The sequence below is a fragment of the Pteropus alecto genome, unplaced genomic scaffold, assembly GCF_000325575.1.
Source record: "Pteropus alecto unplaced genomic scaffold, ASM32557v1 scaffold86, whole genome shotgun sequence".
Taxonomy (NCBI): domain Eukaryota; kingdom Metazoa; phylum Chordata; class Mammalia; order Chiroptera; family Pteropodidae; genus Pteropus; species Pteropus alecto.
The window spans coordinates 21,890,699-21,908,655 of NW_006442109.1; the positions used below are offsets into that span (position 1 = coordinate 21,890,699).

General features: G+C 31.5%; 2 protein-coding genes across 2 annotated transcripts in view; one reads left to right on the forward strand and one right to left on the reverse strand.

Annotated features, from left to right (window-relative positions):
- FAM227B (family with sequence similarity 227 member B) overlaps positions 1 to 17,957 on the forward strand; it is a 141,607-nt gene that overhangs the window by 22,696 nt on the left and 100,954 nt on the right. Inside the window, exons 8-9 of the mRNA XM_015595950.2 lie at positions 391 to 517; positions 3,214 to 3,351. Of these exons, the coding sequence (XP_015451436.1) occupies positions 391 to 517; positions 3,214 to 3,351 (265 nt within the window). The remainder of the gene's footprint in view (positions 1 to 390; positions 518 to 3,213; positions 3,352 to 17,957) is intronic.
- Positions 13,906 to 17,957, reverse strand: part of FGF7 (fibroblast growth factor 7) — a 57,186-nt gene continuing 53,134 nt past the window's right edge. The window contains exons 3-4 of the mRNA XM_006920380.2: positions 16,109 to 16,212; positions 13,906 to 15,032 (exon numbers count right to left, since the gene is read on the reverse strand). Of these exons, the coding sequence (XP_006920442.1) occupies positions 14,838 to 15,032; positions 16,109 to 16,212 (299 nt within the window). The 3' untranslated portion in view covers positions 13,906 to 14,837. The remainder of the gene's footprint in view (positions 15,033 to 16,108; positions 16,213 to 17,957) is intronic.

Consider the following 17,957-nt stretch of genomic DNA (forward strand, 5'->3'; position numbering starts at 1 on the left):
TTGAACACATTAAAATTACACAGTTATGTGTCAATTATATTTACATATACTTTTTATTATAATGGCCTGTATACATCAATTTATAAAACAGGATAACAATAGTAAGATCAAATAAAATAAATACATAATATCAAACTTTATCTTAATCATTAACTTCATCTTTTATCCAAATTAATTTTTTTCCCCAAATGATAACAAATAGCCAAACCGACTAGTATTTTCAACTCTTCTTTATATTCCTCAATTAGAGATATAAAGAGATAATAAATGGCCTAAAGAAAGCTATAACAAAAAAGGGACATGTATATTTTACAAACTTAATAATTTCTTTGGTAGTTGAGATACATTATATGAAATATGAAATTATTCTAATATGACTATTTTTGGCAGATGTATCCTGATTGTTTGGCACAAGCTATCTATGCAACATTCCAGGAAGCATTTCCAGAATCCAGTAATCTCTTTAATGATGAATTTAAAGAAGATCTAGGGAATAATATTTTTCTTTGGTTGTCAGGTATGATTGTCGTTTAAATATTGAGCATCATTTTGGTACCTAAAATTTTTGGATTTCATTTGCTCCAGTCAAAAAATTAGTAGTTCTTTGGCTTATAAAACATGCCATATTGATTCCTATGTTTTATTTATTTTTTCTGAAATTTTTATCATACTAAAATTAATCAGTTTATGAACTTTAGAAGCCAAATAATTTTATAGGCAGTGAAATGATTGCCAAAATTGAATTGACACAAATAAAGTCATACCATATACATTTTATGGAAGATAAATATTTTAAGTTGCTTTTAGAACAGTACTGACATAACTAATAATATCGAGTGAATTCTAGAGCTAGTTGAGTTTCTAGTAGAACACATAATCAGTTAAAGGAATTTTTTTTTGTATCATGAGGTGATCGTAGGTGGGAGTGATAGAACTGAAAGACTAAAGGGAAATAAGATTCTATCCTATTTAGTTAGAGATTTAGTTACTTAGGTTTAAATCAAATATATATTTGCATATTCCTGGAATGACCTTCCAAGATTTTTTTTCTAAGACTATAATGCTATTATGAACTACACAAAGCTATTGACAGTTTTCAAGTAGTGCTCCTTATAAATCTTTTGGTCTAAATTTTCACTGATTTTTGAAACTTTTGTGTCGGTTCTTACTAACCAAACCATTTCTGTAAGAAAGTGTTTCATTTTGTTTTGTTATTATTAGATTTACTGAGATGACATTGGTTAATAAAATTATATAGGTTTCAAGTGTACAATTCAATAATATATCATATGTGCATTGTATCGTGTGTGTTCACCACCCAAAGTCAAATCTCCTTTCATCACCATTTATTTGATCCCCCTTTACCCTTACCACCTCTCATCTTCCCCCTGATAACCAGTAAACTGTCACCTGGGTCTATGAGTTTTTGTTTGTCTTGTTCGTTTGTTGCCTTCAATTTTATATCCCACATATAAGTGAAATCATATGGTTCTCAACTTCCTCTGTTGGACTTATTTTGCTTAGCATGATAATGTCAAGATTTACGCATGATGTTGCAAATGGCAGTTTCATCTTTTCTTATGGCTGAGTAATATTCCATTGTATATTTATACAATGGAATATATATATATATATATATACTCCATCTTCTTTATCCAATCATCTATCGATGGGTACTTTGGTTATTTTTCATATTTTAAGGAGGGGGAAATACCAGACTTCTGTATATTGGTTTTGTATTCTACAACTTTACTGTACTGGGTTCCTATATTAAGTATCATTTCATCAGCAAATAGTGACAGTTTTACTTCTTTCCAATTTGTATGCTTTTTATCTCTTTTTCTTGCCTAATTGCTCTAGCTAGGACTTCCAATACTATAGTAAATAAAAGTGGTAATAGTGGGCATCCTTGTCTTGCTCCTGATATTAGAAGAAAAGCTTTCAACTTTTCATCATTTTGTGTTTGTCATATGTGGTCTTTATTATGTTGAGGTACATTCCCTCTATACGCACTTTGTTGAAAGTTTTTATCATAAATAAATGGGTGTTGAATTTTATCAAATGTTTTCTCTGCATCTATGAAGATGATTATATGATTTTGATTCTTCATTTGGTTAATGTGATGTATCACATTGATTTGCAGGTGTTGAACCATCCTTTCATCCCTGGAATAAATCCACTTGATCATGGTATATGATTCTTTTAATGTATTCTTAAATTTGGATTGCTAATATTTTGTTGAGAATTTTTGCATCTATGTTTATCAAAGATATTGGCCTATAATTTTCTAATTTTTCATGATTTAGTCTTAGAAGATTGCATGTTTCTAGGTATTTATTTCTTCTAAGTTTATGTATAATTGGTGTAAAATTGTTCATAGTATTTTCTTATGATCCTTTGTATTTCTGTGGTATCAGTTGTAACTTCTCCTTTTTCATTTCTGATTTTATTTATTTGAGCCCTCTCACTTTCTTCTTGCTTAGTGTAGCTAGAAGTTTATCTATTTTGCTTACCTTTTCAAAGAACCAGCTCTTAGTTTAATCAATCTTTTCTATTGTTCTTTTTTTTTTCATTTATTTCTGCTCTGATCATTATTATTTCTTCCTTCTACTACCGTTGAGTTTTGTAAAGTTAGATGGTATTTTAACAGCCAGAAGCTATGGCATATTTTCTTCCCAGTACTAGAACTTTGGGCTGAGGAGACTGATGTAGGCTGGGACCACTTGCTCCTCCAGGAGGGACTTCCACAGCTAAGATATCTCTTCTGAATCTCACCTGCCACACGTGAGTGTCGGACCAGCCCCATTCCACATCTTTGCTCCTCCTATCAGTCTCAAAGGGACTTCTTCTGTATGACATTATTATAGGACTTTTGTTCAGCTAGACTTCAGGTGATTCTCAATGATGATTGTTTGGTAGTTTAGTTGTAATTTCATTGTGGTCATCGGGGGAGAAGAACACAGTGTTTACCTAAGCCATTTTGATCCAAAGCTACCTGAACACCAAGTTTTAGCTCTTTTCTAATTCACTGTTTTATATAATAAGATTAACTTTTCTGTATAGAAGTTCCTGTATTGAAACTTGAGAATGACAATTCTTACAAGACTGTTGTAAGAATGAAATCTACAATACTGGTAAAAATGCTTTGATGAATTAAAAAGATATTTTCAAAATCCTAATTTATTTGGTTAAGTGTAAATTTTCTTTTAACAGGTTTAAGACCTCAAAAAGGCTTTTGGACCCATTGGAAACTGAAAGAACTCTCCACTACAACCATACATGGTACCAAAAAAGCACCTTTAAAATCTATACAGAGCAGGATTGCAAGAAGTCAAGAACGTATAACAAATAGTAAGTAAATTTATTTTAAACTGCAGAATGAAAGATAGCCTAACTCAAGTGTGCTAAGTTATTTATTTGTCAGAATTTTCTAATGGTTTATTATTAGACCTTTGGTGAGGGTCTTAACATTTGGTTAGTAGATTGGCATTACAGTAGTTTGGATATTGCTTCACTTTTAGTTTTTCATTGTAAAAGTGATATGTGCTTAAATCCTTTTCCCATTTTGCCTACTATTATATTCTTATATTGATTTTTAGTATCTTTTCATATATTCTTACTTTTTAACTATCTTGCTAACTGGTTAATAATGTTTTACCAATAGATAAGTCAAATTTCTTTTTTTTAGTAAATTTAAATGATGTTTTCTTTGGTTCCAGTTTTGAGGCATGTTTGTCAGGACTTTCTTACCCAATATTATGAAAATGTCTACCTGTTTTCACTCCACATAATTATTTGGGAATTCATTCATTCTAGATTGTTAGCATGTATTAACAGTTTGTTCCCTTGAATTGTTGAATAGTAGTCCATAGTAAAAATATATCACAATTTGTTTACTCATTCACCTGTTGGTGAATATTTGCAGTGTTTCCAGTTTTTAGTTGTTATAAATAAAACTGCTGTGAACATTCATATATGAGATTTTGGACATAAGATTTCACTTCTCTTTGGTAAACATCTACTAGTGGAATGGCTGGGTAGTATGGTAGGTGTATGTATAGCATTTTAAGAAATTGCCCAACTTTTATCTGAAATTTTGTCTCATTTTAGTAATAAGTATAAGGTTTCTTCTCTTTTCTAATAGAGTTAGCGTAAAATTGGTATTTATTCTTTTTTACATGTTTGGTAGAATTCAAATTGGTACAGCCACTATGGAAAACAGTTCCTCAAAAAATTAAGAATAGAGTTAACATATGACCCAGCAATCACATCTCTAGGTATTTACCCCCAAATTTTAAAACATTTATCTATAAAGATATATGCACCTTTATGTTCATAGCAGCATTATTCAAAGTGGCCAAGACATGGAAACAACCAAAATGTTCTTTGATAGATGATTGGATAAAGAAGCTGTGGCATATATATACAATGGAATATTACTCGGCCGTAAGAAAAGAGGAAATACTACCATTTGCAAGAACATGGATGGATCTTAAGATTATCATGCTAAGTGAAATAAGTCATAAAAAGTTGAGAACCATATGATTTCACTTATATGTGGGATGTAAATCTGAAAGCAGCAAACAGTAATACAAACAGATTCATGGACATGGACAACAGTTTAGTGGTTACAGAGGGAAGGGGAAGGTGGGGAGGTAGATCAGAGTGTAAGGGGTCAAATATATGGTGACAAAAGGAAATTTAACTTTGGGTGGTAAACACACAATGCAATACAAGGATGATGTATTATAGAATTGTTTACTTGAAACCTATATAATTTTATTAATCAATAAATTTAATAAAATAATAAAACTTTAAAAAATGAGAATAAATTATAAAAATTATATATGGATTTTTGAAAAATGTGACAGACCAATGGATTTTAATGTAACAGAGTACACAAAGTACAGTGATATGGTTTCAGGTTCCACATGCTACCCACTATTAAGAAACAACAACTTCTGCGGTTTTTATGCAATATCAGAGAATATTCACATATGGAGAGTCAAGATTCAATAGGGACAAAGTTTCAGTTTGGGAAGGTGAGAAAGTTCTTGAGATGGATGGTGGCAATGGTTACACAAACATGCAAATATCTTTAATGCTGCTAAACTGTACACTTAAAAATGGTTAAAATGGTCAGTTTTATGCTATGTATATTTTACCACAATTGACAAGTATCATGAAACAGCACATACTTTATAAAAACAAATCAAACAAACAAACGAACAAAAGAATATTCACAATTATATGAAAAGGCTATTAAAATATTCCTTTTCCAACTACCTATCTGTTTGGTACTGGATTTTCGTTATGTACTTCAATATATAAATATATGTATACTTCGAAAAATATCACAACAAAAAAAATGCAGAAGTAGATATTGGAATCCAGCTGTCTTCTACTAAGTCAGATGTTAAAGAGATTTTTAAAATGTGAAACAATGTTACTCCTTAAAATTTTTCTTGAAAATAGTTCTTTTTCAAAAAGAAATAACAAGAAATGAATTTATTACTGTTATTTTTAAAGAACTAATAAATACATATTTAAGATTTCTCAGTTTTAACTTCTAATATAAGAAATACTGATAGTTTTTTGGCATCTCCAGTTATTCTTAAGAGTATCAAGGAGCCCTGAGAATGAAAAGTTTGAGGACCACTGCCCTATAGAACAATGCTGTGAGTGAGCCTGACCCATGGCATCTGAGAGCTATCACACCCAGCTTATAGTTTTACGGTTTCTGTGTTGCTTATCCTCAAGCTGGATTCAGTTGTCACTGTGGAGAATCCCCTAAACATAAGACTCAGATAATTTATTTACTCAGGACATAAGTATGTGTTGATTTGGAGACTTTTCTACAGTTTCTTATGTTTTCTCAGGTCTGATGTATTTAACTTGCACGTAAAAGACCTGAATGTCTTTGAGTATGTCATATAACCCCTCTGAGCTTTATTTTTCTCCCTGAAAAAAAATGAAGTGATTAGAATAGATTATTTCTATATTCCCTCTTTCTTACATTTTGTTATTCTATAACTTCTATCCATAGGTGCGGAATAATATTCCAAAGTGGTTGTTGACTATTGGGGTGGAATTAGCAATAGAGACTTATAGCTTGGATTTATCATTTTAGAGCTCTTCCCCCTATATAGTTTCTCTCTGTCTCTCTCTGTCTCTGTCTCTGTCTTTCTCTCTCTGTCTCTCCCTCTCTGTCTGTCTGTTTCTGTGTGTGTGTGTGTGTGTGTGTGTGTGTATTGATACCTTCATCTGTGTACTGAAGGAATGCTAATGAAAGTCAAGAGCAGAACTGGGGTAAAACATGAGTATATATGTACATGTGTGTACATATATATATATATTTTATATATATGACTTTGAAGGAATAAAATAACTTGTGCTTTATGTATACTGCTTTCTTGGAATTGCTTCTTCTAATCCAAAAACATATTTAAAACATAATTTTTTTCTTCTTAATATTCAAGATACTTATTGTCATGTGGGGTTAACTTTTCTCCAGAATTTTAAACTAAGAGAACTTTCTGTTTTTGTTTTTAATGAAATAAACAGATACCAGATAGTTAAAATTTGCCATCCAGACAAAATGGCATATCTTCCTTTTTAGGACTGGAATGTAAGCAGTTATAGAATTTCAGTATCTGGAATGACTCAGGATTTACAAGCCAGCTCCCCTTAACCTTGTATTGTTAGATTATTTTCAAGACTAAAGTTTTAATGTTTATTTCTCTTATTATGGTACAACACCATATAACCTTTAAACTCAGATGATCATTTTTTAAAAACTATTTTTATACCTCTCTCCTAATTCTAAACTCAGTTTTTCCTCTTATCTGGACTTTAAGATTAAAATTTTAATATACTTCATGATTTTTGTCAACTATAGTTTAAACCACAAGCAATTTAAAAAATTCTTATATTCAATTAACATGTAGCTTTTAAGTACCTACGTGCACATTACTGTACATGGTGCTTTGGGGAGATAAAAAATAATAAAGAAATGTAGTAGTTACTCATACACAAGTACTAGTTGATATTTAGCAAATGACATGTTCCAGAGATTCTTAAAGTCATGGCCAGATGGATTAGCTAGTTAAACTTTCATTTACACCTCTGTCATTTTGCTACCTCTTCACTGTCAGCAATGCTTAGAGACAACTAAAAAATAACCTTTAAAACTTGGAAATAAAGTAACTCTCTGAAAAATAAGCCAGCAAAATCTCAACACTGTCCTTTTCAATATACGTCATTATTAAAAAGGAAAAAAGGAAGAAAGAAGAAAGAAAGAAAGAAAGAAAGAAAGAAAGAAAGAAAGAAAGAAAGAAAGAAAGAAAGAAAGAGAAAGAAAGAGAAAGAAAGAAAGAAAGAAAAAGAAATTTACATGGCTAAAGAGTGAGGAAACCCCAAACACTAATAAGATGGCCAGAGATATAAACTCCCAATGTGGTAGTAATTTAATAAGTAGTATTATTATATTGTTATTGCTTATATTTTATACTATATGGAGAAAGACTCTGTGAACAGAAATGAGGTAAACAACATGTGACATAGAATAGAGGTGGCCCAAAGAACAAGAAACTGGCAGTGTTTTTGCAAAACTATTTAGATTTGATCATTGTGAATTAGATTTCATAAAAAATTGGATAATATATTTCTTAAAACCATTTCACCTCCCTTTGCTTTGATGCCATGCTCACCAAGCAACTTTCTAATTACTAATTTAGTTTCCAAGATAACTTTCCAAGGTCTGCCATTAGATGACTTGAGAATGCCTGTCCCAGATATGCTGGTCATTTATTGGTAGCGGTGGTCAGAGGTGCTGGATAGTATAAAAAAGCAATACGTTCTTATTGTATTATGAAATGTATTAACGTACTCTATCGAGTGACATAGAAGTGTCACACCAAGAAATGACTAACATGAATTAGAATATTCTGAGAGATTCAGTCACTAGCTTAAACAAAATCATTTGCAACAACTACTTTATATCTTGCTTAAATAGTGGAATAATGCTTTCTAGTGAGGGGTGCTCATTATTCCATTACTGAACTGGAATTAGTTTATCCATTCATTAATGAATATTTACTAAGTGTTTCCTTTGTGCCAGACACTGTCAAAGTGAACAAAACAGATAAGAACCTTTTCCTTGTAAAACTTATAGGCTAGTGAGGAGAGACAGACAATGGGATAAACACAATGGACTAAGAGAACTTTAAGGTTTGTGTTAAGCAGTGAAAAAATTGAGCGGGTAAGGTAGAGCCAATTGTTTGACAGCTTTGGATGCTATTTTAAGAAATTTAACTAAACCAAATAGTTCATAAGAAGCCTAAACGAGTTCTTCAAATGGATTTAACATAGTCAAAATCGTATTTTAAGAAGATTAAGAAATTTTAGGTAGCATATGAGATGAGGAGAAACATAAGACAGGAGAATTATTAGGAAACAATTGCTAAATTCTGGACATTGAGGCAATGTGGTTGTAGAAGGACCAAGAAAGATGGTCCTTCTGCAGTCTACCTGCATTTCGGTGATATCAGATAATCAGAGAGAAGTAGAGACAAAAATAAAAGCTAACCAAATTTTGAGCATAAATATTAGAACATTTATCTACTCTTATGTACTGTTGATTATAATATATATTTGGAAAAGCTTTCTGAAAATCAATTTTTCAATTTGCATTTTTAAAGGAATTTTTGGTCTAGTAGTAATTCTATTTATTATAATCATCTTAAGAAAATAAATATAAAGAAGCATGTACAAAAAGGTTCATATGTATGTTAGTGAAAAATTTGAAACAACCAAAACACCAACAATTAGAGATCAGTTAAATAAAGAAGAGTAAGGTAGAAGCCCTCTCATCTAGCCTAGACAGAGTCATTGTTTAATTAATAGAAAATTTTATTAAAATAGGGAATCATTAAATTGATATGTACATGCCTTAAGTATTTTATTTAAAATATAACATATATTCACTTGTCAATTTCTGAAAAGGAGGTAGGGCCTTTCCTGTGCATATAATTCTAATAATTACCACACCCATTAAATATTGTCTACAATGTCCAGTTTGAGTTTCTTTAAAATGGGCTAGGAATTCAATATCGGGCAAACAATCTAAATGTATAACTCTACATTTTTATTACTGTTTTCCTGTTGCCTTCTCATACCTAATTTAACAGCTAAGTTTTTAATCACTTAACTTTGTCCATTGGTACTCTATAAGCCACTCTAAGTAATATGGGAAACAACTGTGGTTTTGAACAAAGAATTGGGTCATCTGAAATATAATCTAACAGAATTGTTCTGGCTGTTCTGTTTGAGAATGTGTGTGTGTTGGGGGGGGGTGCCCTTTGTGCACTCTATACTCTATAAATATTCCAATGCAAAAACAATTGTAGCTCTTTCTAGTGTTTGCATTTCCTTTTAGCCTCAATTGTGACTAGCAAAAATATGTAGGCATCTAGGAAAACCAGGATCCAAAAAGTATGACAGACTTTAGAATCATATCAGAAAGCATGCAATTAGGTGGGAAGCAACATAGTCTTTTCAGGGTTTTAAGGAAGAAACAAAGATGAACCAGGAATAGATCCTGAAGAGACTCCCAGTCCCTACCACCCCATTTAGCTAATTGGCTCTCAAATGCTTAGGCACATTCGAATTTCCTGGGGAGCTTTAAAAATACCATTTCCTGAACCCCGTATCAGGTATACTGATGCAATTGGCCTGCAGTGGGGCCTAGGCCTCATTATTTAAAAAAAAAAAAAAAATCCCAATTAATTCTAGTGTGCACCTAGCAATAAAATCAATTGTTTTTCAAGTCTTTGTAGGTCTTTTTATCCTAAGACGGTCTTGGGCAACTTATAACTGATTACCTCTATCATTTAGGACCAAACTCATTTTGGCTACAGGAATTTCAGCTGGCATCTATGACCTTATTCTCTTGAGTTTCGGCAGTGGAGGGGAGGATTATCTTTAGGTTGGGTCCGAAGGTGGGGTCATTTCCTTCATGTGGGGGCAAAGAAATATTATTAGCCTTACAGCTATATTAGGACTCTTAATAAGGCACAGCCTAAACTAACAGGCAGTCTAGAACTGTGGTTCAAATTTTTTCTCAATTATTCTGTGTGGGAATGGACCGTACAGTATTCTTCAAGGAAGGATTGAGAATGTTGCCACAGAGAATATACCTACTTCATCTTTCTCTGCTGACTGGTTTACTACTGAAATCTGTGAATTACTCTTATTAGGCGCTAAGAATCCTATCTTGTGTCAGTGGCCTTAAAACCATCCAGTTTATGATTTATGTTAGGAAGCCTTTAAGATGGCCTCTAATGATCGCTGCTTTCTGGTATTTATGCCTTTGTCTTATTCTCTCCCCTTAAGAATAGGCAGAAATGATGGAACATCACTTTCAAGATTAGGTTATAAAAATACTGTGGCTTCACTTTGGGGCATGCTCTCTCATTCTCTGATTCCTTGCTCTGTTGGAAACAAACTGCCATGTTGTAAGTTATTCTATGGAGAAGTCCATGTGGTGAAGAACTGATGTTTCTAGCAAACTGGCGATGACCGAGTGGATTCCTCTCCAAGTTGATCATTGAGATAATAGATGACTACAGCCCTGGCCAACACCTTGATTGCAGCCTTATAAGAAATTCTAACTAGAGACACCTAGCTAAACCATGCTCAGGTTCTGACCACATAAACTATGAGATAATAAATATTTTCTGTTTTAAGTTTTAGGATAATGTGCTGTATAAGTAATACATAGCTGAATTGGTCAGGAGAAAAGCTTACCATCTCTAAACTAACTGTTATTATTCATCTCACATTTTAATTGTTAGAATATAAGTTCTGATGATATGAAAGAAAATAAATTTGTATAAGCTCTCACAAATTTAATAATGTTGATTTGGAAACTGGAACCACATAATAATCCGGAAGTAAAAGGAAAATATAAGAAGCATCTTCTCAGGTGAAAATAAAAATAGGAATTTTGGGGAAGAGATTAGGACTTTGTTATTTCTTGCTTCTTGTCAGTTCTCCTCAAGAGAAAATAAATTTTTCTGACAAACCATTCAAAGTTAGAGGATAAGTGGGAGCATATGTAAGCCTGAAGGAATATCAGCTTCATTGAAAGCAGCAGCTTCACTGAATAAATATAGAAGTGGAATAAAGAGTATCCTGACAACAGTGCTGACACAGCTAGACATGAAGTTTTAATAAACTATTTCATATTAAGAACTCAAACCACAGAGACAAATTAATAGACAAATTAATAGATATTTTCTAAGGCTGATAATCATCTGGTACCCACAAGTTAGTTGCAATGGCCTGCATCTATTCTGATAGATCAGTGGCATGTACTGATTGTCCAGTAACCACATGAACTAGTCATTAAATATTTTTAATATCAGTCCTGTTCATAGTGAACTTTAGAAAAAGTTTTGGTTTTCTTTAGCCATGTGTCATCTGTTTGTAAAGTTGGACTATGATAGGTAGCGGATCTCTTGTGTCTTATCAATGCTCAAGTATATGCCACTAAGGTAATGGTGTAAATGAAGCTGCATGATAAAACTTATACATCTTTCTGATGCATCACTTTTACTCAGTGGTGTGAATTTCCTATTAAAGCAAACACAAAAATATTATGTAATAAAATGCAAAAATTACATGGGTCTTAAGAAAAAGGAGATTTTCAAAATAAAAATGTATATTTGGTGGGCAACCTTAGACTCTCATTCTCTACCTATACTATTATTGGTATTTCAGTAGAAAATTGTGAGAGGCACTGATGTAGGGTATTTGTGATTATAGAGTTGCTTTCACTAAAGCTGGTCTCTTACTTCATCTCTGTGTTCTTTGTCACTCTAGAAGTGTGAATTCTAAGAGAAGGAAACTAAGAATTTACCTCCAGCATCCCTTCTCTTCTGTCATTAAGTTGACTTTATAGCCAACTCAAAGACTGACAATTTATATTATGGCTTTTTATGTAAAAATGTTTTAGATTGCTAATCACATTGAAAATATCTTGTTATTTCTTTTAACATTTTATTTTTTTAAATTTTTTCCTTCCTTATTATTGGAAACCTGTGTATTTAACCAATATTCTCTTTCAAATTCTCTTAGAAAAGGTTAGTCTGTTTATACGGATATTTTGCACAATGCTCTCCATTTGTAAATAAAGAGGTACGTGTAAAAGTTGAATAGTAATTAGGATTGGAAATTGCATCATTTCTTTCATCCTTTGACTCAGAGCCTCACAGTATTGACTAATTATTGTAAATGAAGTGAATTACCAAAACATAAGTCGCATGCACCCAAATTTAAAATCATATCTCAATAGAAAAAAAAATTTTTAAAGGAGAATACCAGCTAATAATCCTAATAATCTAAGAGTAAGAAGTACATACTAAGTGACCTAGACTCTTCTGACAGCTCTCTGCCTAAGCAACTACATGACTTTGGATGTAGCACAATCTTAATTTCCTGGTCTGCAAATGAATAAGAGGGACTAAGGCCCATGGCAATTTTAAGATTCTAGGATTCTAAGTGTATATAACCAGTGCAAGTTTTATTTTCTAAAATTTGCATGATAAATATAAAAAAGAGGGGGACAAAGAATTAAAGCGTTTCTAGAAACATTACTGGATTGGAATTACTGCTAAATATTTGTTTTCTTAATTCAGCACCACTGGGTAATTTGATCATAACTATAAATTCATAGACAAAGAGTATTTGGTCCTAACATAGCTTGTACCTTGTATGTACATAAACTGTTTCTGCTTAAATTTCCATATAATCATGTATCACCCTAACTTTTTTAAATGAAGTAAAATTAGTCTCATTATGAATTTACTTTTATATTCAAATATTGAATCAAACAGTATGAAAATTGATTGTGGGCAGACATTCTGCTAGATTCTTAGGAAACAAATACGAAAAACATAGTTCTCCTCTGCCCTCACATGTTCACAGGACTCCAGTCAGAAAAGCCTGGTATAGGAACCAAGGCTAGCAAGACTCTTGAATCAGATAGCAGTTAAGAGTATCACTCATGGCATCTCCCCAGAGTATATCTAAGAAACTAGAGTATGTCTAGCCACAAGAAAATCAAATGAATCTGTTGTTTCTGTTGACGGCCTTTTCATGTAACTCTCTCCTATGAATGTATTACCAGATAACATTTATATAAAATAAAAGGACTTGAATGACAAATATTTTGAAATTAAAACCACCATGGTGAGCATACTAATAGTTTAATTTAGATAAATGTTGACCTTCTGTTAATGAATACATAAAGGGCTACCGAGATCTGCCAATGGAAAAGTTATGAGTGGAACTTTATTTTTTGATAAGCCATTATCTGTATCCTGACCTCAAGCCTTCATAATATTCAGGCCTTCATTATTCTATTTTGGCATTGGAGATAACAGGAAAATAACTTTTAATGCTGCCATATTTCGAATGGCAAAGATTTCTAGAAATTAGAAAAAGGGCTAACTTTAAGTATGCATGTTTTTTTCTACTTATGAACTCGAGTAGAGCCTAACTTTAAAACCCTGTGAGTTCTTTTATCTGCAGTGATTTTACTTATATGATTCCACTTAATGGGCAAGAGTATGTGGCAAAACATACTTCACATTTTTGTGTTGTTCCCTATGAGACATCTATTGTAAGAATTGCTGCAGGCTGTCATTTTTGTCTGTCATCCAGGATTTGCTGGCCCCACTGCTGTGTACTAAACTTGGTGTTGCTCACAACAGGGAGGGGGACCTTGCAGTTGGGCCAGACAGTTTTGTTATTGCTTTAGAATTAAAAGCATATGAAACAGATACTGCTTATTAAGGTTGTGTTTTTATAAATAACATAAACTTAAATGACAAAACAATTAAGTTCAAATACATCTTAAAATAGAGTTTAATGCTATAACCACAGAAAAAAAGCATGATTATTTGTGGGGGGAAAAAAACATTATTAAAAGCCATATTCCTGAATATGAATGATACAAAAGATAGATTATGTTATTGAAAAAAAACTTACAAATTTTTGAATTTTAACTTTTAGGGATTATAAAATGTTATTTTGTGACAAGTGAGATGAAGTACAGTATTATCATCATTATTGCTAATTTATATACAAAATTTTGAAAAACATCTTTGTAGCAATACCCTTTCAGTTTGAGCAGCATTAGGAATTTTGTTCTTATTAATAAGTAGAAACATGGTCTAATCCTATATTTTTGTAAAACTACCTATTTGATTCAATCTCATAATAGAATTTTTGAGAATATTCCTTTTTTTCTGATCAGAATTTAAGTGAATTATAATTTTTCAGTGGAAAGCATTTCAAATACTGCTCATCTTCCATAGTTAGCATTGGCTTGATTATCTGACAAGTCATTCCAGCAGCCTTTAGGTCTGACATATCTTATATAACATCATCTGCATTATTATTATTATAGCAGCCATTTAATAAGCAGATAGGAATATTTAAATAATCATCAGATAATCAACTCTAACATACTCTTAAGGGTAAATTAATTTAAGAAAAAACATTACTATTACTAACATCATGATTGTACAACCAGTTTTACAATTTTTTACAACTTTTAGTTACTAAATCTGATTTTTGTGTATATTTTTCAAATCTTTCTTTAATGCAGTCTCTTAAAATAAACATAAATGCACAAGTCCAGCTTGATCAGTTTTTCAGTAGTTTTCCAGCCTTTCTTGGTTACTTAAAAAAAAAGAAAAGAAAAAAGAAAGAAAACAGTCCACTTAAAGAAATCTCCCTGCTGGAACTGGTTTCTTATATACCATATATGATTAGGTTATTGCCATAGGAAGAAAGTGAGCTGTTTTTTGTTCTTTCTTCGTTTTTTTCCCTTTTACAGGAACACCCTTCTGATTTAAGGCAACAAACATTTCTCTTCCACTGTGTGTCCATTTAGCTGATGCATATGTGTTGTAATGGTTTTCCAGAATTAATTCTTTGAAGTTGCAATCTTCATTACATTCTTTCTGTTAAAACAACAAACATTATCCAAATGATTTTTAGAGGGGCTCAATTAAACAAAGAGTAAGTGGTAATATTTGGTAGAATTAAAACATAAATGACTTTTTCTTTGAGCAAGTGTAATGCAGTTTATTAGATATAGGTTAGCATATTTACAAATAAACATCTTAAATTTAAAAAAAAAGATAAAATGATACACATTGAATTATGCAACATGAAGCTTTTGGCAGTCCATTGCCACTATGCCTTAATATTAGAACCTATTTCCCCCTAATTATTATATTATTATATTATTATTATCTCATATTATTATGCACAAGTCACTCATTCTCTAACCACTGAGATTTTGATATAGTTAGCAGAAGTTCTGCCTTCTCCAGCTGAAAGACGTATTTCTCAACTTTTCTTCATTTACTACTACACTGCCTGCAATAATTATGGAAAATAAAAAATTTATTTATTTGTTCGTTCATCCACCCATTCATTCATTCATTCATTCATTCAGTTAAAACTATATTTTTATGTAATAAGCCTGTGCCAGATATTGTGCTGGGCTATGAGAATACAAAGGAAAGTCAATTATACTTTATTACAGTGGGGTGAACTGTTTCATATTTCACATTGTAATAAAGTGGGAACAATGGGAATATTTGCAGTTCAAAGCCCATGATTTTGAGACTAATGTTAATAAACAAAGTTCTGGATTTTTTTCCCCAAGAAGTTTCACATCAGCAATGTGCAAATTGAGTGAACTTTAACGAAAAGAGCTTTAATACTGACTGATAGAAATGTCAGATTTTAAGCATCTAAAATGCACATGGAATGTCAGAGCTATAAGGATCCTTAGAATTTAGTTAATCCAACTCATTTTACAAATGAAGAAACCAAAGTCCAAAGAACTTAAGCAATTTGTCCAAGGTCACTCAAAATGCATTTTCTTTTAAATATAAAATTTTGTAATAAAATCATTAAATTATATAGTTAGAGAGAAATTAATTCTATTTTTACTTTTCAAAAGGACAAGATGTTTTTGATAAAAATAAGTTTGAAAAATTAAGGCTAAACTATCAATTATCAATACCTTTGCATAGAGTTTTCCTTCTTTGTTCATTGCAAGAAAATATTCACTTTCCACCCCTTTGATTGCCACAATTCCAACCTCCACTGTCCTGATTTCCATGATATCTGCAAGGAATCACAGAAAGATATGTCGGTTATTCATTCACTTGGCAGATGATGCAAGAATGGCCATTTGTTTTTATCTCTGTTTCAATTACAAATTAAAATTATTAGTTTGGTTATTTATTTAGCCTGAGGCCCTCTACCCATAACACATACACACAAACATCAGATTACTAATCCTTACTAAATATGGAAAGTGCAGACTATTGATTTTTTATTTTGTAGAAAAGATACCTGGATTTAAAGAAATAGTTACATATTTAAATTTAGATTTTTCCCTCAAAAATTACATTTTTAATTTACAATAAAAATATGATTATAGTAAAGGTATACTGAACTCAGATCACATGTACTCTTATGTACTATCACTAAGACTATGAGGCAAGTACTGTTGTTATCCCCAGTTTACAGATCAAGAAGCTCAGGCATTGAGAAATTTAGTAATTTGCCCAAATTCTCTCAGCTGAGAAGTGATAGAAATGGAATTTAAACCCAGAGGGTCTAGCTTTTAATCATGATATAATACTTCATATGAAAGTATATAATAAGCTAACATCTTTATTGTTATACTTAAACTTTATTTTAAAAATTATTGCTAACAATACTTCTTCAATATACTGAAATTGAATAAAATCCAGTTGAAGCAATTATAAATGATGGTTAATAGAGTCTAGCTTTAAAAAAAGGTTCAACATTTTAAACTGATAGTTTGATACATGAAAAGATAATTTAAAACCAAATTATGAATCCTACTCCTGTTATTTCATAACTTTATACCTTTCTAATTAATTTTTAATCTGTTGAAATTGTTTTTATAAACATGTAGTTACCACAAGAATGTTAACCTATTATTTTCCTTTATTATATATCTTTTCCTCAGTGCTATATTTTAACGACTCATACTAAATACAGTAAAATCTCAAGAAATTTTTAAAGACAATCTGAGAATTAAAAGTTTAGTGAACTTTTTTATGTAATTGCTGTTAGTTATACTTTCAACATGAAGGTGCAGCCATGAGACTCTCTTCCCTGTGCTTAACACAATGCAAAGAAAATTTCAAGTAAAAATTATCTGCATAAATCAAAACTCCAAACTATTTTCTAAAATATGCATTTAATGAAAGGAAAAGCTGACTTGTTTTTTAACCCTATGCCTTTACTTCATTCTCGTATTTATTCTTTTTGCTTCAATTTTCCTATTTGGAGAATAAAATTATTATTCACTTCATCAGGATTAATGTAGCCTAGCTAATATTTGTCATCTGTTTCACATGTGTGCTGCGTGTATCAAAGCCATTTTCCCCTTTATTAGACTTAGCACTAGTCAGAGCTCTTCCAGTTGAGTTTTATAGCTGCTCATCTAAAAACTGGGGTCTACAAAAAATGCAAAGGAATGAATATTAATCTTTTAAAGTATTTATGAAACATCAGAAGGCATAGAACTGTACTGTAATTTTAGGATACATATTAAGAAAAATAGCCCTTGTTTCTGAACTCTTTAACTTCTGAAGTTAAAATCTAATAAAAACAGCAAACACATCCATACGTATACCTTTATTGAAAGAGAAGAAAACTTTTTGAAAAACACAGCCCTTAGGAGAAGACTAAGGGAAATTTTAACAATTGCTTATAAACATATGTAAAATGCAATGCTGAGACATTCATGCAACATTCAACAAATCTTCATTGAGAGCAGTTCTGTGCTAAGCTCAATTCTGAGACAAAATCTGCCTTCTTAGAGCACTGTA